Source organism: Rhinolophus sinicus, linkage group LG11 (genome assembly GCF_036562045.2).
Source record: "Rhinolophus sinicus isolate RSC01 linkage group LG11, ASM3656204v1, whole genome shotgun sequence".
NCBI lineage: Eukaryota > Metazoa > Chordata > Mammalia > Chiroptera > Rhinolophidae > Rhinolophus > Rhinolophus sinicus.
Window position 1 is genome coordinate 1,417,521 of NC_133760.1, and position 27,088 is coordinate 1,444,608.

The window sequence follows — 27,088 nt, forward strand, 5'->3', positions numbered from 1 at the left end:
TGTTAAACTGATATTATGTTTTCTTCCCCTATCAAAGCAATATGGAACTCTACGTGGCAGCATAGCATAATAAATAAAGGTGGTTCCTGCTCTGAAAATCCATAAAATATGAGACTTGTGGGTACTTAGGGGTTTGGAATGAATCTCCTTGAATCAACAGGAAACCTTTTTCCCCTATTGTACCACCAGGTTGAAGATAGATAAATCTGATGCTCGAATCCAGAGCTGCTGAAGGAAATCAAAGAAAACAACACACGTCTGACAATTGAGAGAGATAATCAAGATCCAAAAAATAACAGACCTTCTTCTCATGACTTTATTTTCTGAATTCTCTGGAGTCATTCATTCTCCAATCAAGTCACAGGTCTTCAAGGTGATGTGAACTTCCTGTGTGCATCTCAATGATGTTAGTATTGGGCCAAACGTCACTTTGGCCTTGGTTGTGTCTTCAGCTTACAAAAACATGCACAAGTCATTTAATGCTGTTATGGATGAAATGTCTACATCACAAGTATATCAAGAGAAATAAAGGTGAAAGCATTCATGAAGGAGGTTGTATTTGTTAATGGATTCTAACTAAACATAGAGGTCAATCTATAACCCATATTAAAGAAGGTTGAAGAAAGAGGTAAGTATGATGGTCCAGTGAGGATGCCATAAGATCCACAATGTGCAAGACATCAGGGAGGAGACTTTGGCATCCACTGGATTCCTTCCATCTCAAACAGAGGGAGTTCTTGGACAGAAAGCCAAATACAGAGCATGCCAAAAAAATGTATACACATTTCAAGAAAGAAAAAAACTGTATTAAAATTGTAATACTCGATATATACCAATAACAAAAGATGAATTCAAGTCATGTGTATACATTTTTTTGGCACCCCCAGTAGACATCGACTCAACAGCTCCCTGGCCCTCCTTTTCCAAAGCTGTAGCCTCTATCCTCTTGCTCTCAAATGCCACACACACTCTAAGTCCCCTCCTCACTCCCATGACCTATCTCTTAGATACAACCAAGCCTTGGGGTTCTAATAGTGGCATCCATGGTTATGACTATCTGGCCGACCCCTGTCCTGACAACTCTGTGCTTTCTGGGTCTGCGGGAGGGTTGGGAGTGGCCTGTGGACAGCTCTGACCCGGTGCAGCAGGGGTTTCTTTCGGCTGTGCCAATCTTCCGCCAGGAGCCCCGCCAGAAGTATTAGAATCACAGCCCCAAGGCATATCCGGACCAGATTGCCTTTAGTGTAGTACGGGTGCGTGAGACCTGGAGAAGTGAAGAGAAACAGGAGCAGGAGATAAGAACCCATCTCCAGGACCCACTCCAAGCCACATCGTTGGTTCCTTACAGCCATATCCCTCATCTGAGATCCTATTACTCTCTGCTAGCTAGGGCACCAATCTCCTTCCTAGAGGGTCCCTCCCCTCCTCACCAGGGTCAGAGCTAGATTAGCCCAATTTCCTAAATATAACCTCTTACATGCATTCCCTCCCCTGCACAGACACTGCCAGGTTATTAATTATGAAAGAGAAGACTGTTACAAGGGGTGAGGAGAGAGATGAATTTATCTTCCTTTAGATCTCCACCTTCCCACCTGGCTTATTGCCCAGCTCTGAACTCCATGAGCTAATTTTCCTTCACCCCTTAAAACTTTACACACCAGGGCCCAAGATCACAGTGCTATATCTTCTGCACAGGGAAAGCCATCAGCTTTAGGTAAAGACATAGGGTGGAAAGGAAGAAGATCGAGAGGACCACTTACTCACCAGTTGGAGAGCTTGACCCCTCTGGAAAGATGGTGATATTCCTAGAAGGCTCTGAGAATCAAAAAGTGTAAGTGTGAAGGGATGGGACCATCGCCCCGACACTTGTTCCTGCCCCAACCTTCAATACACCCATTTGGAAGGCAGAATTCCATGGCTATAAGGACATGAACTGCCAAAAATTGGATGAACCTTGCAAACTTTATGCCAAGTAAAAGCAGCCAGGCGCAAAAGATTATATGCTGTATTAGTCCATTTATGTAAAATGTCTAGAAAAGGTAAATTTATACAGACAGAAAGAAGACCGGTGGTTTCCTAGGACTAGGCATGGGAGTTTGAATGACCTGTAAAAGGACATAAGGGAACTTTTTGAGGTGATGGGAGTGTTCTAAAGCTAGATTGTGGTGATCATTGTAAAATTAATAAAATCATTGAATTGTAGAAAAGAACAAGAACATGAACTATAGAGTTGGGCTGTCTAGCCTTGGACCTCAGATCCAGTATTTATTAGATGGAGAGCCTCTAGCATATGATTTAACATCTATGAACCAGTTTTCCCATCTCTAATGTGAATAATTACATTGCTATATCATAGGTCAATGTGAAAATTAAACTAATAATAATAGCATGAAGCACAGTGCTTGACATATAGTAAGCACCCATATATGCTAGCTCTTCTTCTCTTATTCTACAAATATCTCCTGAGACTTTCCAGGAGATCAGCCATGGGCTGTGCACCCTAAAGATGCATCAAACACACAGTTCTTGCCCATGTGGAGTTGCCAGACACTGAAAGAGACCAAGAATTAAAGTGATCATTTTAATTCACTGTGAAAATTGCTCTACTAGGTAGTCCACAGGACACTGAAGAAGCACAGAGGACACTACCAACCCAACCTGGAGTGTCAGAAAGGTTTTCTGGAGAAATTGAAGCCATGGGGAAATGGAAGGAAAAGCAGAGCAAGCGGCTTGGATGCAGAGTCCGGAGAGGACATAAAGCACCCAGAAGAGCATCCACTGACTCCATGTGGCTGAGGTTAGCATGCGGAATGAAGACAAGACAGGAAGGATCAGCAGTGGCTGGTCTAAGAGCATAGAACCTAAAATCACTGAGCAGCAAGCTCAGGCTACATCCTAAGGGTGACCGGGAATCCAGCAGGGTCTTGAACAGAGGGTGGGAAGAATCCCATCAGGGACTTAGGAAGAGCCTAAAGAAAGCTAGAGTTGGGTGGACTCAGTGGAGACATCTAACCTATCCTCGGGGGATCTGTCAAGTTTTTCTGTCTTGAAGGAAAAGGAGACTTTTTCAGGGAAAAGCAAGGGGACAGAGAACTACAGCATGAAGGAAGCATATCTGCATTGGACCCTGAATGATGAGAGGGTGTATTGTGTCCAGGCACCTATGATCCATGTGGGGCTGAAGCACAGGCTCTGCATGGAAGCAATGGGGACCAAGACTGCATACAAGGACCACAGCCAAGTCAGAAGAGCAATGTGTAGGGATGAGTCATGCTCTTCCCATCACAGCCTTGGGTCCGCCATCTTTGAAATGGCCACATTACCCAGAATGCTCCTCTGTCCCCAAGCTCAGAGCCTACTTCCCACCCATCCTCCATCCTCAAACCAAGGACTGTCCTGGAAAGACTCTGGTAGTTCCGTGACACAGATTAAAAACCTACAGCCTTAGGTGATGGAAAAGAGAGCCCAGTATTCATACTCCTTTCTGCTGAGCTCTAAGTACCTAGTTATATTTTTTAATTTTCTTGGGCACATAAGTACAAGTGGAATTGCTGGTTCCTATGATAATTCTATGATATGGTTGTATGACAATTCTTTCTGAGGAACCACTGAACTGTTTTCCACAGCAGCTACACCATTACCACTCCCACCAGTAATGTACGAAGATTACAGTTTTTCCGCATTATCGCTAACACTTGTTGTTGTGCTATTGTATAGCCATTCCAGTGGGTATGATGAATTTCATGGTATGTGACTTGTAATCCAATTTAAAAATTACAAAGTGGGTCAGCAGATCTATGTGAACTCAATGGAAGAACAAGCTGATACCAGTCTCTGAGTATAAGAGGCTCCCCTCCCTACCAAGGCCATTTTCTTAACCAGGGACTTTCTATTGTTTTTACATGGCCACCAAAATATTTCCCAAACCCCCTCAGCCTCCTGTTGAGGGTGGGGACAGTCTCTGAGGGGCTTTTTGGCTAGAACCAGTTCATCAAAGCCTAGTTTGTCCTCACTTATCTGCGATGTAATCAGAGCATGGATATTATTTGTTCTGTTATTTCTTTTCCTGTGTGTTTCATTAGTGAGTGTTTAAATTTAGAGTCAAACATGGTGTAGTACACACATGCTGTGGAGTACTACTCACCAGGGAAAAGGAACACACTACCAATACATGCAACCACTTGAGTGGGTGTCAGGGCATTATGCTGAGTGGGGTGCGGGGGGTAATTTCAAAGGTTCCATGCTGTATGATTCCATTCATATAACATTGTCAAAATGACAAAGAAATGAAGACAAAATTAAAGAAATAAAGACAAAATTAGGGATGGTTGCCAGAGGTTAAGGATGGAGGGGACAGATGAGTATAAAGGGGTAGGCTGAGGGGTATCTTTGTGGGGGTGGAATAGTTCTGCATGTTGAATGCCGTGATGGCTGCACTTGTGATAAACTGACATAGGACTAAACACGCAGATTGTACCAATATCAGGTTTCCAGTTCTCACATTGTATTGTAATTCTGTAAGACATAACCACTGGGGAAATCAAGGCAATGCGTACATGGAGTCATTTCATACTATCTTTGCAGCTTCTTCTGAATCCACATCTCAAAATAAAAAGTGTGGTGACGGAAGGAGAACTGACTCTGGGTGGTGAACACACAATGGGATTTATAGATGATGTAATACAGAATTGTACACCTGAAATCTATGTAATTTTACTAACAATTGTCACCCCAATAAATTTAAAAATAATAATAATAATAATTAAATAATTTAAAAATGAAATAAATAAATAAATAAAAAATTTTAAATTCCAATCAGCCAAAGTGTCCTTCGATAGATGATTCGTTAAAGAAAATGTGATATATGTACGTAATGGAATACTCCTCTGCCATAAGAAAATATGAAATACTGCCATTAGCAACAACATGGATGGATCTTGAGACTATCATGCTGAGCAAAATAAGTCAGACAGAAAAAGTCGAGATCCATATGATTTCACTGACATGTAGGATATAAAACTGAAAGCAACAAAGGAATGAAACAAAGAAACAAAAACTCATAGACACAGACAATAGTTTAGTGGTTACCAGAGGGTAAGGGGGGAGGGGGTTGTAGATGAGGGTAAAGGGGATCAAACATATGGTGATGGAAGGAGAACTGACTCTGGGTGGTGAACACACCATATGATTTATAGATGATGTAATACAGAATTGTACACCTGAAACCTATATAATTTTACTAACCATTGTCACCCCAGTAAATTTTAACTAAATAAAATCCAATCAGAAACACACACACACACACACACGCATGTGCATGTCTGCCCACATACTGTGTCTCTTTTGCCATGACAAGCCCCCGATCACCCTCTACCCCACATGTTGGCACATTCAGTTTGCGTCTTTTCAACATGCTTCTTGTTCCTCCAGACTTGGGACCCCCTGAGACACAGGAAATGTCAAAGATGTCATAGCCTAGCACATTATTTCTGAAGGCACCAGCTGTCATCTGATTCACCAGGTAATTCTCAGTCCCTCGAACATTTGAGAGCGATAGACTCAGAGCCTCAGGCATGCAGTCCAGAAACCTAGAATTTTATAAACCATTCAGATATTCTTCACATTAGGCTTTATAAACCGACCCCCTGAGGCTGGAAAGAAGGGGTGTGGAGCAGCACATTTGATATCTATTTATTATACCCACCTTCTTTACAGGCAAAAATAAGAGATTTTTAAAATAAAACAAATTTGTGAAAGACACAAGTGAGTTAAATTGAGAAGTCTGGAGAAAGGAGAGAAAGCAAAGAAGGGGTCCATGTGCCTTGGACCCCAGACACCAGCGTGAATCCTACAGTACTCACCTGTTACAGAGGTAGATGCTCCTCTGGGTAACTGGCTGGGTGTCACAGAGTTCCCTGAAAAATTAGAAAAGGAAAGAATTCTGTGCTCTGTTAGCTGTTGGTTCTGAGTAAATAAATAAATAAAACATTGGCCCACCCCAATTATATCACTGGACTACTATGGGTGAAAATAGCATTTGAAAGGCACCCCTGGCATATTCTGGGGCTAATTCATAATGACAACCCTTGTCCCTGCTTTTTGAACCTTTGTTTTGCCCTTTTCCTGGATCTCTGTGATACACATCCTTTGTTGCTGGGAGCAAAACCAGCCCTTGTGTCCTGAGAAGTGAGGGAGCAGAAAAGAACAGTGGGATAGCCTGGGGGAAGGGGCAAGTATTCCATGGGGTGGAGGCGCCTGAGGAACAAAGCACAGCCCCTCCCTGCTCCCACCACACTGGCCTTGCACCACCTGCAGCCACCCCACCTACCCCACCTGCCTGATTAACTTGTACTCTGCCCTGAGACCCGCATCAAACATCGATTGCTTAGGGAAGCCTCCCCTTCTAGGTTCAAACAGCACTATGGACTTCTAAGTGACAGTGCTTATCACAGTCACAATTACACATGTGTTGGATGTGTTTTTGATTTAAGATTGTTTGCTCTACTAATTACAATATTATATATTATATTTGCGTGTATGTGTGTGTGTAAATAAAATGATACTGTACATTGAGTGGAATCAGATGGTATATATCTTTGCACCTGTCAGTCCCTCCGCTTGGAACTTCCATCAGGGCCTGTGAAGACTGAGGAAGAAAAGTTTGGTCTGCACCCACCCTTACCTCTGACCACGAGCTCCAGGGGGTCACTGGGGGCTGACCACAGGTACGGGTCTCTGCTGGAAAAGCTGTAGCATTGGTAGGTCCCGCTGTGGGCAGCAGTCACCGTGATGATGGGGAAATCTGCCCGGTACCACCTCTCAGGTCCCTTGTTGGGCCCAGTGTCCCCCATCTTGTACAGAGCAAATTGGTCAAAACTATATATGCTCCGACACTGTAGAGTCACGTCCCCTCCTGGGGACACCACTGGGCTGGGTTGGGCTGAGAGCGAGGGCTTGTCATAAACTCCTGGTAGAAAAGAGACCTCTGGTGTTAAAGACACTGGCCAAAGTCTAGGCTAGGGGTGGGGAGGGGCAGGAAGGTCCCTCCAGTTCCCTAAGAGCTAAGGAACTTTCCAGCTGTATCCACCCTGGAGAATCCATCCTCTCTGCCAGCTCACAAAGTAGTTAAGAGAGCCTGACTAAAATCATATCATAGAGCCCAGGCTTAAATCCTGGTTCTGCCACTTAGGGACTGTGTGATCCTGGAGATAAATTGCCCCTACAGCTGTGCCTCAGTGTTTTCTACTCTACAATGAAAGAAACAATATGTATTAAGCATTGAGCAGAGTACCTAATGCATAGCATAGCAAGCACTGAAAATATTGAAAAACAAAATAGCTTAAGCTTACATTGTATTGTAAGCTTGTGTTACAGTGCACAATGGATAGTTACATTGTAAACTTGTATTCACATGCCAGATTCTAGGTGCTGTTCCAAGCTCATGACATATATCAATTCACCGAAGTCTCACCAAAACCTATGAATTCATCACTATGAATATCCCTATTTTATCAATGGAACTAAGGCGTACAATGCAGGACAACTTGTCTGAGATCATATGATAACAGGCAGCAGAGCTGAAATCTGCAGTCACAGCATTTGGCTCCAGGCTCTCTGCTCCTAAAAATGAACCTATACTACTTTATAACTTGACGATATTGTCATTGCAGAGCATGGCTCCACGTCGGGCACATGGTGCTCACAACAAAAGGTGCCTGATAATTCTGGCTCATTCAACAATTGTTTTTCCTTAGCAACTCTTATGTGTCCATCTCTGTTCTAAGAAATAAAATTCCCATCAGGAAGAAGAATAGACAATACCTAAGATAAATAAGTAAACGTGATAGTGATGAGTGCCATTTTAAATTGGCTGCAACTTTAAATAGGGCAGTGAGAGAAATACTCAAAGGGAAGAGAGCATTTGGGTCAGTCCCCAAAGCCAAAGTGGTCTGGCAGACCACTGACCATGGGAATTAGGGTGAGGCGAGTGAGGCACTCTTCTTGGATGCAAATTTAAAGGGGTGCAATAAAACCTTCTGTCATCACAATAAATACTATTTTAATGAAATTTTAAATCAAAATTAATGCAAACACATTCACAGTGAAAAAAGCATCAAGAGTTCAAGCAAAGAAGGAATCCATCTGTGGCCGGGGAGCCATGTTGAAGACTGAGGCAAAGGCTCCAAACGGTTTTCTGTACTTCTTTTGGTTAATTTTTTCCACACTATTAGCATAGTTGAAAAATATTGACAATTTCTACAGTAGGTTATTAAAACTCAAAACACTACTTTAAGTTTAAATATTTTATTTACACCCCCCCCAAAAAAAAATAAAAGACAGGATTTATTATCATTTTCACACTTCTGGCTTTCATGGAAACAGACTCATCAACATTTTCAAAACCTATCTTGGAAAATAGTCATTTAAAATGCATTGGAAAGAAAAGCATAAGCTGGGAACATTTTTTTCCATCTAAAAATAAACAACGCATTAGTGCATGAATAGAGAGTGCACCTTTTCCCTTGTGCATCAGGCTGGGCTATGGCTGGACCATCACTGACGGATTCTGTGTTTACTTAAAATTGTCATATTTTGCTCATCATGGATGTTTTTGCATTGATTTTGACTTTTGTAAAAATATAACATTATTGGTAAAAGCACTAACATATGACTTATGTTGATTAAGATTTTTGGCACCTCTCCTAAATTTAACACTCAAGGCCAGTGCCTCACTGGCCCCACCCAATCCCAACCCCCAGGGCCATTGAATTTGCTATCATCATCATCTCCATTTTCACCCTCTTCCAGCCCAAAACTGAGTACCACATAGTCCTGAGGCCACACGTCCAGCTACACCCCACCCCTTCCTGTCCAGTTACCAGTAGCCACCAGCTCCAGCTTGTCACTGGAGAGAGACCAGCAGGTCCCGTTCTGGTAGAAGCAACGGTAGCATCCAGCGAAACTTTTCTTCATGGCCGGGATATGGAGGACAGCCTGGTCGTTATACTTCCCAGATTTCAGTTTCTCCAGGCGGTACAAGTCCACGCCTGGGGGCCCCTGGCAACGGATGGTCACTGGATTCTCCAGGGGCACAAGAGAGCTGGGCTGGGCCTGGAGGGAGGGCTTGGGGAGCGGGCCTGGAAGGGAAGCAGAGGGTAGTGGAGGACAGCCTCCAAACAGCACCCTCCTCCTGAGCCCTCACAGCCCTACTGCCCTCTCACTGTCTGACCCCAGAGGAGGGATCCCCACTCACAATTCTGAGCTTGTATCACCTGCTCCAGACACAGCCCTGAGGACAAAAGAAAAGGACCAAATGCTAGAACCTTGCGTGAACTCACACTTCCTGCATGCTGGGCATGGTAATAAGACATTTGTATGCTTAGCTTTCTTTTGTCATAATTGTTTTCTCAAAGATACACATGCACATAATTGAAGTGAAAGAAGCCAGCCATAAAAAGCCACTATTGTGTGATTCCATATATATGAAATGTCCAGAAGAGGAAAATCTGTCCAGAGACAGAAAGCAGATTAATGGTTGTCAGGGGCTGGGGGAGGGGATGTTGAGGGGTGAGTGCAGTGCATATGGAATTTCCTTTGGGAGGGGTGAAATGTCTTGGAACCAGATAGAGGTGATGGTTGCACAGCATTGCAAATGTCATTAATGGTCAATTTTCTGTTAAGTATGTGATTTTACCATGAGGTGTTTTTTTTTAAGCCAACAGGGAATTGCTTGCCCCCTGCCAGCTCCCTCCAGGACCCCTCCCCCATGCACACACTTTTGATGACTAGATAGAGAATTACCTCCTCTTTGAGAAGGGGATAGTGTGTCAAGTGGGGTCTCTTACTTTTTTCTCCAGGTTTATCAAGATATAATTGACATATAACATTGTGTAAGTTAAAGATATACAATGTATTGATTTCATAAATTTATATATTGCAACATGATTGCCACCTTAGCATTACCTGACACCTCCATCAGGTCACATAATTACCATTTCTTTTTTGTGGTGAAGACATATAAAATCAACTCTCTTGACAACTTTCAAGTATACGAGTATAATACAGTATTATTAGCTATACTCACCATGCTGGACATTAGACGCCCAGAACTCACTCATCTTATACGGAAGTTTGTGCCCTTCGACCAACACCTCCCTATTTCCCACCCCTGACCCCTGAAAACACCATTCTACTCTTTGCTCCCATGAGTTCAGCTTTTTTAGATTCCACATATAAATGAGGTCATGCAGTATTTTCTTTCTCTGTCTGGCTTATTTCACTCAGCATAATACCCTCAAGGTCTACCCACCATGTTGTAGCAAACGGCAGGATTATTTGAGCCAGTACCATGAGGAATAATGAATGACAAGTTAAATCTATAAGCTAGTCCTGATATTACTGACTCCACATTTTTTTAAAATTATGTAGTGGGAGAAAGTTGTGGCCAATACTAGGAAACTTGTGTTCATTTCCTGGCCCAGCCAAGAATAGACTACAATAACTCAGACAAACACTCCACCTCCCTGGGTCCCACCCAACATATGAATGGGCCTCTTGCTCCAAAATTCACTGCTCACATGTTTAAAAACTTCTTTGTCTCGTAACCCACTGCCTGTCCCTCAGCATTTCCCAAATCAACCCTCAGGACTCACCAAGGCAGAAGAGGACAGACTGGAATGGGGACATGGTTCCTCAGGAGGGAAGCAGTGTGGGACTGGAGCAGAGACACAGGATGTGATGAGAATGAAGAATGCTCTCCTCCCTCTCCTCCCTCCCCCGCCAGCCTGGCTTTTCCTAATTGAGACTTATCAAGCGGGAGCTGTTCCTGCTGTAGAATGACTTGCACACAGCTCCAAGGAGCCTCAGTTATCTCTTGTCACCAGCCCAGGTCATACCGTGTGGGCCTATTAAGGGACTGTTCATATTCTGATACTTCCATAAACTTTCTATCCCTCACTGGGAATATGTAAATCAAAACCACTACAAGATCACTTCACACACCACTATCATCAATAAGACAAATAATAACAAGTGGTGGTGAGGGTGTGGAGAAGTTGGAATCCTCATGCATGACTAATGGGAATGGAAAATTGTGCAGCCACTATGGAAAACACTATGATTGTTCTTCAAAATGTTAAACATTGAATTGCCACATGACCCAGTAATTCCACTCCTGGGTATAAACCCAAAAGAATTAAAAACAGAACCTGAATAGATGTTTGCACACCCATATTCATAGCAGCATTATTCAAAAAAGCCAAAAATGAGGGAGAAACCCAAGTGTCCATTGATGAATAAACAAACTGTGGCATATTCATACAATGGAATATCATTCAGCCTTAAAAAAGGAACAAGAGGGGCCAGCCCGTTGGCTCAGGCGGTTAGAGCTCCGTGCTCCTAACTCTGAAGGCTGCCAGTTCGATTCCCACATGGGCCAGTGGGCTCTCAACCACAAGGTTGCCGGTTCAACTCCTCGAGTCCCACAAGGGATGGTGGCCTCTGCCCCCTGCAACTAAGATTAAACATGGCACCTTGAGCTGAGCTGCCTCCCTGATGGCTCAGTTGGTTGGAGTGCATCCTCTCAACCACAAGGTTGCCGGTTCGACTCCCGCAAGGGATGGTGGGCTGTGCCCCCTGCAACTAGTAACAGCAACTGGACCTGGAGCTGAGCTGTGCCCTCCACAACTCAGATTGAAAGGACAACAACTTGACTTGGAAAAAGTCCTGGAAGTACACACTGTTCCCCAATAAAGTCCTGTTCCCCTTCCCCAATAAAAAAATCTTTTTTAAAAAAAAAAGGAACAAGAGGGGAACAACCAAGATGGCGCAGTAGGTAAACGCTGTGCTTACCTTCTCTCACAACCACATCAAAATTACAACTAATCTACAAAACAACCATTATTGAGAATCACCTAAAATCAAGCTGAACTGAAGCCTTTCAACTAAGGATGCGCAGAAGAAGCCATCTCCAGACTGGTAGGAAGGCCAGAGATGCAGAATGGGCTTGTCCCACACCTGTGTGTGACCATTAGAGATCAGGAGGGCTATTTCGCCTGTGGGGGTCCCCCCTCCCCTAAAGGAGCAAAAGATCCCAGCCCCATCCCAGCCTAGGGTTCCATTGGGGGGAGAGAACTCCCCATAATTTTTGGTTGTGAAAACCAGCAGATTGTGACTGAGGGCGGCTGCCCTCACAGGTGCTCCCCTTAAAGGGCCTGTGCGTGGACTTACGCACCAATGGAATAACTCGCTCTGAGCTCCAGCGCTGGGACAGCTGCTGAAGAGGTGGCAGGGGTAAATGGTGGGGAATTGAGTTCTCTGGCTTTGGACAGGGGCTGGAGAGGCAGCTTCCTCCTGGACAAGGGAGCTGGTGGAGGCCATTTTTTCTTTGTTGAGCCCTCCACCTTCCTGGGGGGCAAACACAGGCAGCCCCCATATCTGAGTCTCTGCAGTTCATTGGCCATACCCAGGTGATTTGAGACTCAGCTCTGCCCAACTTTTGGGCACACTCTGGCCACTTTCAGTGGGTTTTCCATGCAGTCTGCCTGCCATTGCTCAAGCTGCAGACTTTTCTAGCATCTCTCAAAGTTAGTGGAACCCAGACAAGCAGCATCTGGCTTGAGCATATCCTGTACCTCTGGCTGAGCAGACCTAAGTTGGCACTAGTGGCAGCCGGCCTTAGTTTGTGGCTGGGCCTCTCAAAGTGCTTCCAAGCACAGCACAGGCAGCAGCCATCTGCAGATTTCTTTCTGGCTCCCACTGGGTGCCCCCAGGTGGGGCTCAGGCTATGGCTGAAGTAGGCCTACAGTGGATCCCCTCCAAGGTGGTCCTGGTGCTGGTGCCCCCAGTGGCCAGCTTCAAAACGAGCTGGAGCGAGTGACGTCGTAGGAATGGTGGCAACAGGGCGCACTTTTTGAGTTCTCCTCCAGATCTTATCAGAAACGGACGTTTATAACCCATCAAAGGACTCTCTGCTCAAAACGCAGAACAGCTAAGAGACTCGTGCAAGGATTACTTGCAGGTGGGGAAAATTGGGCGAGCAGGGGAAGGGGGAAGGGAGCGGAGTGGAGATGGGGTCCGCACCTGTGGCTGTGGAAACCCGGCTGACATCCACAGCTGCAGAGACGCAGGGGATCCCAGGACAGAACAGAGTACACAAAAGCCAGGAGGTGGGCTCTTTCCCTGTGTCCCACAGCTGATCTCTCCCGCTGAGGGGGCAGCATATCCAGCATTTGAGGCAATAACCTCAGCTGATAACTCCAGTTAAGCCCTAGGCCGGACAAAGGACACAAGCTCCATACCTGGGCCCCCCCACCTTCCATTCCTACCCCCGCCCTTCCAGAGACTTGAACTGGCGCCTGAACTGAGGAGTGGTGTCAGATTGCAGAGGAGCCTTGGTGCTCAGGCTCTGGGAAGACTGGCGGGCAGCTCTGGCCCAGGGAGGAGGCTGAGAGGAGTGTGGTTTTTGCTGGGCTAGGAGAGAGAGGACTCCTCTGCCCCCAGCCACCACCTTTTCTGGCCTGCCTAGGGGGGGGCAATTACATCTGCGGAGGCACTCCCAGGGATCAGCAGTAAGGGGCAGACAAAGCTCCCAGCTTTCAGCAGCTCAGAAATCTCCCACCCGCCACACACACACACACACACAAACATGGAAGAAGTGCCCTAAGACTCAGAAGAACTGGACACAGGGCTGGTGGTGCTACTCTCAGTGTGCATATGTGCAGGCAAGGGCAGAAACTCCACTGGCTTTGTAAAAACTACCGTCCAGACCCCTCAGCCCCACGCATCTAAATCTGCAGTCCCAACGTCACTCTGGGCACCAGGTGACCAGCTCTGCCCGCACAATACGCAGGGGACTCTTTGTTACAGCCGAGGACAACCTGGAGATTACTTGGTGGGCTTAAGCCAAGACTGGCGTTGCTTTTTGTTTTGTTTTATTTTGTCTTTATATCTTTGATATCTTTGCCTGTGTTGAGTGGGGGTTGTCGGTTGTTTTTACATGTGAATGTATTTGATTTTTTCTTTGTTGTTGTTTTTGTTGTGCTTGGTGATTTGCTTTATTCTGAAATTGTCCTACCAGGGCACAGCTTAAGAGGCACAAGATTCAACATACACAGAGGCCAAGATACACAAGAGGCACAAGATTCAACATACACAGAGGCCAAGATACACAAGAGGCACAAGATTCAACATACACAGAGGCACAGCTTAAGGGGCACAAGATTCAACATACTCCAGACCAAACCAGAGTACTGCCAGGTTTAACCTACACGTGACACACCCAGAGGGAATTCTTTACAGGCACAAGAGCCCATAGAGGCCAAACCACATTTAAGCGGTCAACCCTCACGCAGCAGAACACCCTGCTCTGGGCATAGCCAAGTCTCACAACTAGTCAGCCTAGGAGTTAACCCCACCTACTCACAAGCGAAAAGCAATTAAAGATCTTCTTTAACAGGACAATATACACAACGCAAGAGTCACATTTGGAGCACATGCAGAGGAGAAGAACAAAGTAGTGCAAGTCAAATATAAAGGACACATACTACATAAGATAACCCAGCAAGAACTAAGAACTCCAGGGGATCTACCTAATACATCGAAGCAAACACAGAGAGTCAGCCAGAATGGGGAAACAAAGAAACATGTCCCAAATAAAAGAACAGAAGGAACCTCCAGAAATGGAACCAAAAGAAGCAGAGGTAACCAACCTATCAGACACAGAGCTCAGAACACTGATGATAAAAATGTTTAAGGAGCTTAGAGACAACATAAAGAAGGATAGAGAAATCATAACGAACAACCAGTTAGAACTAAAGAACACAATTACCGAAATAAAGAACTCACTTGAAGGAATTAACAGCAGGTTAGATGAAGTAGAGGATCGAATTAGCGACTTAGAAGACAAGTTAGCAGAGATCACCCAAACAGAACAACAGAAAGAAAAAAGAATAAAAAACAATGAAAATCATTTAAGAGACCTCTGGGATAACATCAAGCGCAACAACATGCACATCACAGAAATACCAGAAGGTGAAGAGAGGAACCTAGGGATTGAGAACATATTTGAAGTAATAATGTCTGAAAACTTCCCTAACCTGATGAAGGAAACCGACATACAAGCCCAGGAAGTGCAGAGAGTTCCAACCAGGATACACCCAAACAGGCCCACTCCAAGACACATTACAGTTAAAATGGCAAAGGTTAAAGACAAAGAGAGAATCCTAAAAGCAGCAAGAGAAAGACAGAGGGTTACATGCAAGGGAACTCCCATAAGACTATCAAATGACTTTTCTGCAGAAACATTGCAGGCCAGGAGGGAGTGGCAGGAGATACTCAAAGTGATGGGAAACAAAGGCCTAAAACCTAGATTGCTTTATCCAGCAAGGCTATCATTTAAAGTTGATGGAGAGATAAAGAGCTTCCCAGAAAAGAATAAGCTAAAGGAATTTATTACCACCAAGCCAGCATTGCAAGAAATACTAAAAGGACTTCTGTAAATAGGAGAAAGAGGAAAACAATCTAACTACAAATTTAAAAATGGCAATAACTATGTACCTATCAATAATCACTTTAAATGTAAACGGATTAAATGCTCCAATCAAGAGACATAGGGTGGCTGAGTGGATAAGAAAGCAAGATCCTTGTACGTGCTGTAGACAAGAGACTCACCTCAGATCAAAAGAAACACACAGGCTGAAAGTGAAAGGTTGGAGTAAGATATTTCATGCAAATGGAAATGAGAAAAAAGTTAGAGTTGCAATACTTATTTCTGACAAAATAGACTTTAAAATGAAGAAAATATTGAAAAACAAAGATGGGCACCACATAATAATAAAGGGATTGATCTGACAAGAGTACATAACCCGGGCCGGCCCAATGGTTCAGGCAGTTAGAGCTCATGCTCTTAACTCTGAAGGCTGCCGGTTCGATTCCCACATGGGCCAGTGGGCTCTCCACCACAAGGTTGCCAGTTCAATTCCTCGAGTCCCTCAAGGGATGGTGGGCAGAGCCCCCTGCAACTAAGATTGAACTCGGCACCTTGAGCTGAGCTACCTCCGGGATGGCTCGGTTGGTTGGAGCACGTCCTCTCAACCACAAAATTGCCGGTTCAACTCCCGCAAGGGATTGTGGGCTGCGCCCCCTGCAACTAGCAATGGCAACTGGACCTGGAGCTGAGCTGCGCCCTCCAGAACTAAGACTGATAGGACAACTTGAAGCTGAACGGTGCCCTCCACAACTAAGATTGAAAAGACAACAACTTGACTTGGAGAAAAGTCCTGGAAGTACACACCGTTCCCCAATAAAATCTTTAAAAAAAAAAAAAAAAAAAAAAGAGGACATAACCCTAGTAAACATCTATGCACCCAGCATAGGAGCACCTAAATATATAAAACAGATATTGACTCACATAAAGACAGACATCAACAGTAACACTATCATCGTAGGGGACTTCAGCACACCTCTGACAACAAGGGACAGGTCTTCCAGACAGAAAATCAATATGGAAACAACAGCCTTAAATGATACATTGGACCACTTGGATTTAATCGACATTTTCAGAGCATTTCACCCCAATGCTGCAGAATATACGTTCTTCTCAAGCGCACATGGAACATTTTCCAAGATAGACCATATGTTAGGCCACAAAACAAGTCTTGATAAATTTAAGAAAATTGAAATCATACCAATTGTCTTCTCTGACCACAGTGCTATGAAATTAGAAACGAACTACAGGAAAAAAACTGGAAGACACACCCATTCATGGAGGCTGAATAACATGTTATTAAATAATGAAAGGGTCAACCAGGAGATCAAGGAAGAAATCAAAAGATATCTCGAGACAAACAAAAATGAAAACACGACGACCCAAAATCTATGGGCTGCTGCGAAAGCAGTCCTAAGAGGGAAGTTCATAGCAATGCAGGCCTACCTAAAGAAACAAGAAACATCACTAATCAACAGTTTATCTTCACACTTAAGGGATCTGGAAATAGAACAGCAAAATAAGCCCAAAGGGAGTACAAGAAAGCAGATAATAAAGATCAGAGTGGAAATAAATGAAATAGAAACCAGAAAAACAATACAAGAGATCAATGAATCCAAGAGTTGGTTCTTAGAGAAGATAAACAAAATTGACAAACCTTTAGCCAGACTCATTAAAAAAAAGAGAGAGAGGACCCAAATTAATAAAAGCAGAAATGAAAGAGGAGAAGTGACAACAGACACTGCAGAAATACAAAAAATTTTAAGAAATGACTATGAGCAACTATATGCCAACAAATTTGACAATCTGGAAGAAATGGACAATTTTCTAAAGGCGTACAACCTTCCAAGGCTAACTCAAGAAGAAACAGAAAACCTGAATAGACTGATTACCACCAGGGAAATTGAATCAGTAAACAACAATCTCCCAACAAACAAAAGCCCTGGATGAGATGGCTTTACAAGTGAATTTTACAAAACGTTCAAAAAACAATTACCACCTATTCTTCTCAAGCTCTTCCAAAAAATCCAGAAGGAGGGCAGGCTCCTAAACACTTTTTACGAAGCCACTATCACCCTGATCCCAAAATCAGACAAAGACACCACAAAAAAAGAAAACTACAGGACAATATCGCTAATGAACATAGATGCAAAAATCCTCAACAAAATATTAACGAACAGAATACAGCAGTACATTAAAAAGATCATACACCATGATCAAGTGGGATTCATCCCTGGTATGCAAGGGTGGTTCAACATCCGCAAATCAATTAATGTGATACACCACATTAATAAAATGAAAAATAAAAATCACGTGATCATATCAATAGACACAGAAAAAGCTTTTGATAAAATCCAGCAGCCATTTATGATAAAAACCCTTAAGAAAGTGGGAATAGAGGGATCATATCTCAATATAATAAAGGCCATATATGACAAACCCACAGCTAACATCATACTCAATGGGGAAAAGCTGAAACCATTCCCCTTAAGATCAGGAACAAGACAAGGATGCCCACTTTCTCCACTTCTATTCAACATAGTGCTGGAAGTTCTAGCCACAGCGATCAGACAAGACAAGAAATAAAAGGCATCCAAATCGGTAAGGAGGAAGTAAAATTGTCATTATATGCAGATGATATGGTACTGTATATAGAGAACCCTAAAGACTCCACCAAGAAACTATTAGAGCTGATAGATGAATTTAGTAAAGTAGCAGGATACAAAATTAATATTCAGAAGTCAGTTGCATTTGTATATACCAATAATAAAATACCAGAAGGAGAAATTAAGAAAACAATCCCATTTACAGTTGCTCCAAAGACTATAAAATACCTGGGAATAAATTTAACCAAAGAAGTAAAAGATCTGTACTCAGAAAATTATAAGACACTGAAGAAAGAAATGAAAGACGATACAAATAGATGGAACTGCCTAAGGCAATATACATATTCAACGCAATTCCTATCAAACTACCAATGACGTTTTTCACAGAAATAGAACATAGAATCCTAAAATTTATATGGGACCATAAAAGACCCCGGATGGCCTCAGCAATCTTGAGAACTAAGAACAAAGTGGGAGGTATAACAATACCTGACATCAAATTATACTACAAGGCTACAGTAATCAAAACAGCATGGTACTGGCATAAAAACAGGCACATAGATCAATGGAACAGAATAGAGAGTCCAGAAATAAATCCATGCCTATATGGCCATTTAATCTACGATAATGGAAGCAAGAATGTACAGTGGGGTAAAGACAGTCTATTCAATAAATGGTGCTGGGAAACCTGCACAGACTCATGCGAAAAACTGAAGCTGGACCACCTCCTCACACCATATACAAAAATAAATTCAAAATGGCTTAAAGACTTAAATGTAAGATCTGAAACCATAAAATTCCTAGAAGAAAAATATAGGAAGAAACTTCACAGACATTACCCGGAGTAAGACTTTTACTGATATATCCCCTCACGTGAGGCTATCATCAATAAATCAACAAACAACAGTCCTGGCACGGATGTGGAGAAAAGGGAACGCTTGTGCACTGTTGGTGGGATTGCAGATTGGTGCAGCCACTATGGAAAACAGTATGGAGGTATCTCGAAAATCTGAAAATGGAACTACCTTATGATCCAGCAATTCCACTCCTAGGTATCTATCCGGAGAAATCCAAAACTCCAATTCAAAAATCTTTATGCACTCCTATGTTTATTGCAGCACTATACACAATAGCCAAGACACGGAAACCATCGAAATGGCCATCGTTGATGACTGGATTAAGAAACTGTGGTACATTTATACAATGGAGTATTACGCAGCCATAAAGAAGAAAGAAATCTTACCATTTGGAACAACATGGATGGACCTAGATAACATTATGTTAAGTGAAATAAATCAGACAGAGAAAGACAAATACCATATGATCTCACTTATATGCGGAATCTAAAGAAAAGAATAAGTGAATGAACTAATCAGAGACAGTTTTGGAAACATGGAGGAAAAACTGAGGGTTGCTAGAGGGGCGGGGTGTGGGGATAAGGGGAAGGTGAGAGGTTTAGAAAATAGTCGGTAACTACAAGATGGCCACGGGGTTTTGAAAATTAATTTGGGGAACGTAATCAATAATGTAAAGATTCTGTAGGGTATCCGATGGATACGTATCCCATTTGGGAGACCACCTCAGGGGTGATGTAGATGCCTGATCTCTGCACTGTACACCTGAAGCTGAACAATAATGAATGCCAACTATAATTTTATATATATATATATATATATATATATATATATATATATATATATGTATATGTATATGTATATGTATATGTATATGTATATGTATATGTATATGTATATGTATATATATGTATGTATATGGTTACAGGAAGCGGAGTACAGCATTAGGAATAGACAGTGGAAATGTAATGGCTCTGTGCGATGTCAGAGGAATAGTGGATGGGGGGACGGGGGTTCACACAGTGTGAGGGATATAAATGATAAATGTCTAAGTATTGCTTTGTCTTGTGCACCTGAAACTAATAAAATTAAAAAAAAAAAAAAAAAAAAAAAAAAAGAAAGGAAAAGAAAAAGGGGCCTGGCCTGTGCCATTCAGGATTCTCTGCTAACTGTAAAATGTGGACTGATTTTCTTGTTTCTTATAGTCCATGTGTATATAAACTTTCAGTTCTTTAAACCGAAAATTTTTATGCACACAATCTTGTTAGTGTATTGCCTTAGTTTTTAAAATGTACAACTACATAAAATAAAAACTATTGTTTCTTCAATATTTAAAAAAAAAAAATGAGCTGGAGCATCACCCAGCCGCCTCCAAATAGAACACACCCAAGGGGCAGATTGGGCAGACATCAGAGTCCTGCTGAGGCAGATCCTGCTCTGTAGGATCAGCCCCTGCACAACAACTCTTCCACTGTAGTCAGGGCCAGTCCTCACAACCAGTGAGCCCGAGGGTCAGTCCCTCACACTGATGTGCAATTATCAACCAAGGCTCAACTACAAAAGGAAGGCACACACAACCCACACATGGGACACACCTGGAGTGCAGGGCTCAGGTGATCAGAAAGACTGCACCAATGAACCCTACAGCTCACCTACTATATAAGGCCACTCTACTAAGACCGGGAGACATAGCAGCCCTATCTAATACATAGAAACAAACACAGGGAGGCAGCCAAAATGGGGAGAAAAAGAGACATGTCCCAAGTGAAAAAACAGAACACAGCTCCAGAAAAAAAAACTAAGCAAAAAGGAGATAAGCAATCTATCAGATGCAGAGTTCCAAACACTGGTTATAAGAATGCTCAGTGATCTCAGGGAGAACTTCAATAGAGAGATAGGAAGCATACAAATGGAGATGGAAACCATAAAAAAGAACCAGTCAGAAATAAAGCATACAATAATGGAAACAAAGAATATATTACAGGGAATCAACAGTAGATTATATGAAGCAGAGGATCCAAACAGCAATATAGAAGATAAGGTAGAAGAAAACACCCAACCAGAACAGCAAAAAAGAAAAAAGAATCCAAAAAACTGAGGAGAGTTTAAGAGGCCTTCGAGACAATATCAAGCACACCAACATTCACATTATAGGGATACCAGAAGGAGAAGAGAGACAGCAAAAATATGAAAACCTATTTGAAGAAATAATGACAGACAACTTTCCTAACCTGGTGAAGGAAATAGACATACAAGCCCTGAAAGCACAGAGAGTCCCAAACAAAATAAACCCAAAGAGGCCAACACCAAGACACATCATAATTAAAATGCAAAAGATTAAAGACAAAGAGAGAATTTTAAAAGCAGTAAGGAAAAGCAATTAGTTACCTATAAGGAATCCCCTATAAGACTGTAAGCTGATTTCTCAACAGAAACTTTGCAGGCAAGAAGGGAGTAGTAGGAAATATTCCAAGTGATGAAAAGCAATGACACACAACCAAGATTGCTCTGCCCAGCAAGGCTGTCATTTAGAATTGAAGGACAGATAAGGAGTTTCCCAGGCAAGAAAAAGCTAAAGGAGTTCATCACCAGCAAACCAGTATTACCAGGAATCTTAGAGGGACTTCTTTAAGATGAGAGGGGGATTAAGGATGGGTGAAAGGGGAAGGGATTAAGAAGCACAAGTTGGTTGTTATACAGTAGTCATGGGGGTGTAGGGTATAGTATAAGGAATATAGTCGATAATATTATAATAACTAGGTATGGTGATTCCCACATGGGCCAGTGAGCTGCGCCCTCTACAGCTAAGATTGTGAACGACAGCTCTCCCTGGAGCTGGGCTGCCGTGGGCTTCCGTGTGCAGCCGGAGGTTGGTGTGTGCTGTTGTGGGCTGCCATGTGCTGCCATGAGTGGGCGGCAGCAGGCGACAGCTGCCATGAGCCGCTGTGAGCGGCTGACCGATGACCAACTGCCTCAGCTGGGGGGAGCACAAGGCTCATAACACCAGCATGGGCCAGGGAGCTGTGTCCTACACAACTAGACTGAGAAACAAAGGCTTGAACTGGAGTGGGGAGGGGAGGTAGAAGAAGGGGGGAAAAAAGAAATACAAAGTGATAGTTACTATAATGTAGGGAGTATAATCAACAATGTTGTAAAGATCATATAAGGTGACAGATGGGCACTGGACTTATCAGGGGGATCACATCATAGACTGTGTAGATGCCTGACCACTGCACTGTACACCTGAGGTGAAGTAGAATAATATTGAATGTCAACTATAACTAAATATATAGGTGTATACAGTCATGGGATGTGGAGTACAACATAGGGAAGATAGTCGATGGTATTGTAACAGCTATAAAGTTGTCAGAGGGGTAGTATTTGGGGAATGGGTTATCACTTTATGAGGAGTTTAAATGTCTAACTATTATGTTGCTTTGTACACCTGAAACTAACAAAAATAAATAAATAAAAATAAAACAAAAAGGAACAAAATTCTAATACATGCTACCACATGGATGAACCTTGAAGACATTATACTGAGTGAAATAAGCCAGTCACAAAAGGCCACATACAAGGTCTGACAGTTAAGTTTGTGAACTCATCCTAGAAAAAGTGCTACATACCTCATTGCTGAATGGTCACCTTCGAAGTACTCCCCTTGGGAAGCTATGCACTGATACCAGCACCTAGTTCACCCTTCAAAGCAATTTTGGAACTCTTTCTGGAATGACCATCAGAGCTCTCGTTATATTACCCTAGATGTTTTGAATGTCATCAAAATATCTTCCTTTCAATATTTCCTTAATCTTCAGGTAAAGAAAGAAGTCATTGGGGGCCAGATCAGGTGAGTAGGGAGGGTGTTCCAATACAGTTATTTGTTTACTGGCTAAAAACTCCCTCACAGACAGTGCAGTGTGAGTTGGTGCATTGTTGTGATGCAAGAACCATGAATTGTTGGAAAAAAGTTCAGGTTGTTTTTGTCTACCTTTTTCACGCAGCCTTTTCAGCACTTCCAAATAGTAAATTTGGTGAACTGTTTATCCAGTTGGTACAAATTCATAATAAATAATTCCTCTGTTATCAAAAAAGGTTAGCAACATCGTTTTGACTCTTAATTTGGACTGATGGAATTTTTTTAGTCATGGAGAATTAGCTGACTTCCATTGTGCACTTTGACGCTTTGTTTCAGGGTCGTATTGGTACATCCATGTTACATCACCAGTGATAACATGGCCCAAAACATTGTCTTGCCTCTCCAAAAGGTCTTGGCAAACTTCGACTCTCCTGTGCTTTTGTTTATCTGTGAGCTCCTTTGGCACCATTTTTGCACACACCTTTCTCATGCCAAGATTTTCACTTAAGATTTTCCTAACTGAATATTATTCTGCCATGAGAAAGGATGAAATAATGCCATTTGCGACAACATGGATGGATCTTGAGGTTATAATGCTAAGAGAAATAAGTCGTACAGAACCACATGATTTCACTGACATGTGGTACATAAAACTTAAAGCAACTAAAGAACAAGACAAACAAATGAAGAAACAAAACTCATAGACACAGACAATAGTTTAATGGTTACCAGAGGGTAAGGGGGGTGGGGGGTGGGAGATGAGGGTAAAGGGGATCAAATATATGGTGATGGAAGGAGAACTGACTCTTGGTGGTGAACACACAATGTGAGATATAGATGATGTAATACAGAATTGTACACCTGAAATCTATGTAATTTTACTAACAATTGTCACCCCAGTGAACTTTAATTAAAAAACTATATTTTCCTGTTTCTCTATCAATGTGTACTTGGTCTGCTCTGCTTCTCACAGTCAGCCGACAATTTTGGCATACAATTCAATGAAGTTTTGCAGTGTTTTCGTCAGTTCTACTGGTTACTGGCCGCCTTGACCTCTCTTCATCAGTGACGCACCTCACCCCTCAGCAAAATGTTTAATCCATTTGTACATTGCTGTTTTCTTCAGGGCATTATCCCCATAAACTTGGACTAACATGTCCCTGATTTCACTTCAACTCTTGCCAAGTTTAACAAGAAATGTAATGTTTGTTCATTGCTCTAATTCAATCTCAGACATTCTCACGACGGCACACAAAAACACACAACAACAATAATGAACTCCACTCAGCAAGACACCACCACATGTCGACAAGAACACCGCTGTGAGACCCTGATATTTCAAGGTTATGAAACTTTGCCAAGCGCACAGTAGCCAGTTCGCGATCTTAATTGTCAGATCTCATATTTTGTGATTCCATTTATGTGAAAGAACTTTCTTCTCCACGTCCTTTTGTCAAAATTCATTGAAAGAATTATTTTTAATACCAACTCCAGTTTTTCTCCTCTTCTTCACATCTCCTTTTTTTATTATGGTCTATTTATTTTAACTGCATAATTGAAAAGAGAAATTCATCAAAACTGGGGGCAAACTATAAATCTCCCCTCCACATACCCTCCCCAAGAGTAACCCTTCTTGTCAAACTGCTTCATTTTGCAACTTTGTTGCTTCACGAAAAACACTTCCTTGTTCAATTTTTGCTGCTCTAAGAGCTCAGCTCTCAACAGCTCCTGGAGTGTGAGACTGAAACGCTGTTAGGAACTTTTCTTTGCCCTATTTGACTCCTACTTCTTTTTTGGGGGGTGGAGGGTTTAAGGGTTTTATTATAATGTGGACAACAGAAATGAAGTACATTATGTTTCCATATTAAAACAAAAAATGCTGGGTGGCTGGATGGCTCAATTGGTTAGAGCCAGAGCTCTGGACAACAGGGTTGCCGGTTCAATTCCCACGTGGGCCAGTGAGCTTGTGCCCTCCACAACTAGATTGAAGGACAATGACCTGGAGCTGATGGGCCCTGGAAAAACACATTGTTCCCCAATAAATCTTTTTTTTTTAATGCTTCCATTTTTTGATGGGCATGTTTTTTAAATGTATTGCTGATGTCCCTCCATTCTTTTTTTTTTTTCAGTTTTGTTTTTTCTCCAATTACAGTTGACAGTCAATATTATATTAGTTTCAGGTGTGCAGCATAGCAGTTACACATTGATGTAATTTACAAAGTGATCTCCCTGACTAGTCTAGTACCCCCTGACACCATATATAGTTGTTACAATACCGTTTTTCCCCAAATATAAGGCCTAGCCGGACCATCAGCTCTAATGCATCTTTTGGAGCAAAAATTAATATAAGACCCAGTCCTATCTTATATTATATTATATTACATAAGACCAGGTCTTATATTAAAATAAGACCCGGTCTTATATTGATTTTTGCTCCAAAAGGCACATTAGAGCTGATGGTTCAGCTAGGTCTTATTTTTGGGGAAACATGGTATTATTGACTATGCTGTACTTTACATCCTGTGACTATTTCATTTCATTTTGTTTTTTTAGTGGCAAAAGGACAGCTTTATTGAGCCTCCCAGTCCTAGTTCTCTTTCTCCTGCACAGTCTTGGTTCCAGGTAGACACCGCACAACCTTCATGGCCACACCCTACACATGGGGCCAACAATTACTCTCTGCCTTGTACTTGCAGTAGGCAGGGCCGGCCTTCAGGATGGGCTTGTCAATGTGGCCACCTCTGGCCACCACACCGACCACAGCTCTGTTGGCAGAGGAAATGACCTTCTTGGAGCCCGAGGGCAGCTTCCCTCGGGTCTTTTTGGTCTCGGGGTTGTGGGAGATGGCGGTGGCATAGTTGCCAGAGGCTTGGGCCAGCTTGCCCAGGGCACCAGGCTTCTCCAGACAGCACACAATGGTGCCCTCGGGCCTGGTACCCACCAGGAGCACGCTGCCAGTGTTCAGCGGAGCCTTCTTTCAGCAGTACACGAACTGGCCCGTGCGGATGCCTTTGGCAGCATTGAACAGGTCCGTCTGCTTCTTACAGGGTATGGATCACGGAAGACCACCTTGGCAAGGGGCATGCCACAACCTGGTTCATGGATGATATCCTTCCCCATGCCCCTGATGTACCTGTGACACGGGATGAAGTCCACGGGCATGCAAACTCGCGGCGCCCTTGCGGTGCTTCACGTGCTTCGGAAACGCAGAGCCCAGCGTGACCCTCTGCCTGGGGATCACTGGGCCCATGGCAGCACTCTGCTCCCCAGTGGCCAAAAGAGGCCGGGGACTATTTTATAACTGGGAATTTGTACTTGTAATCCCATCACCTTTCTCACCCAGCTCCCCAAACCCTCCCCTCTGGCAACCATCAGTTTGTTCTCTGTGTCTATGAGTTTGTTTCTGTTTTGTTTGTTCACTTATTTTATTTTTTAGATTCCACATATAAGTGAGGTCATATGGTATTTGTCTTTCTGTCTGACTTACTTCACTCAGCACAATACCCTCTCATCCCATGTGTGTTGTCACAAATGCCAAGATTTCATTCTTTTTTATGGTCAAGCAATATTCCGTTGTATATATGTACACCGCTTCTTTATCCAGTCATCTATCGGTGCACACTTAGGCTGCTTTCATATCGTGGCTATAATAAATAATGCTGCAATGAACATAAGGGATGCACATATCTTTTCGAATTAGTGTTTTGGATTTCTTTGGATACATACATAGAAGTGGAATTGCTGGGTCATAAGGTGGTTCTATTTTTAATTTTTTGAGGAACCTCCATACTGATTTTTATCCTGAATGGCAAGTGTTCGGCTTCAGAGAAGCCACATCCACGTTCATCGTTTGTGAAAGAGGGCTACAATATACCTAACCCCATAGTCCACAGTCATTCACCTAAGAGATCAGATGCCCCTTAGGTGCTGAAGGCCCAGAGGGGAGACCTTAAAGACTGACCACAGAAAGGCAGCTGGTGATAGGACACTATGGGGACGACGGGTGGGAAGCCAGGCAGGGGGCTCCTGGGGCTTCCAGGGATGAATGGGGAAAACTGTTCTCCATCAGGCACCAGCAAAAGAATTTGAAACCTGGAGCCTTTCGAGCCACATTCTGAGAGATGAAAGAGAGGAGAAAGACTAGCAAAAAAAAAAAAATATTCCAGGCAAAGGGTAAAAGCAGAGTCAGTGTAGCTGTTAGGAAGTTAGAGTGGAGTGGAGACAGAGCAAGGGTCAGAGCTAGAATCAGGGTTTGCAGGAAGGGCTGTGTTCTTCAAAGTACCAACCA

At 42.9% G+C, this 27,088-nt stretch overlaps 1 protein-coding gene and 1 pseudogene across 2 annotated transcripts; both read right to left on the reverse strand.

Annotated features, from left to right (window-relative positions):
- Positions 1–306: 306 nt before the first annotated feature.
- GP6 (glycoprotein VI platelet) lies at positions 307–10,749 on the reverse strand. Of its 2 annotated transcripts, XM_019720012.2 has the most exons (7): positions 10,653–10,749; positions 9,254–9,289; positions 8,880–9,137; positions 6,683–6,967; positions 5,862–5,915; positions 1,765–1,815; positions 307–1,264 (listed from the first exon to the last, which is right to left on the reverse strand). In XM_019720012.2, the coding sequence occupies exons 1-7, from the start codon at positions 10,684–10,686 to the stop codon at positions 1,029–1,031; spliced, it is 954 nt and encodes a 317-aa protein (XP_019575571.2). In that variant the 5' UTR covers positions 10,687–10,749; the 3' UTR covers positions 307–1,028. The 2 variants fall into 2 exon arrangements, with proteins under 2 accessions (XP_019575571.2, XP_074172105.1); XM_074316004.1 differs by lacking the exon at positions 9,254–9,289 and having other exon boundaries at positions 10,653–10,723.
- A 14,595-nt stretch (positions 10,750–25,344) lies between these two features.
- LOC109434159 (large ribosomal subunit protein uL2) lies at positions 25,345–26,920 on the reverse strand (annotated as a pseudogene).
- Positions 26,921–27,088: the final 168 nt, after the last annotated feature.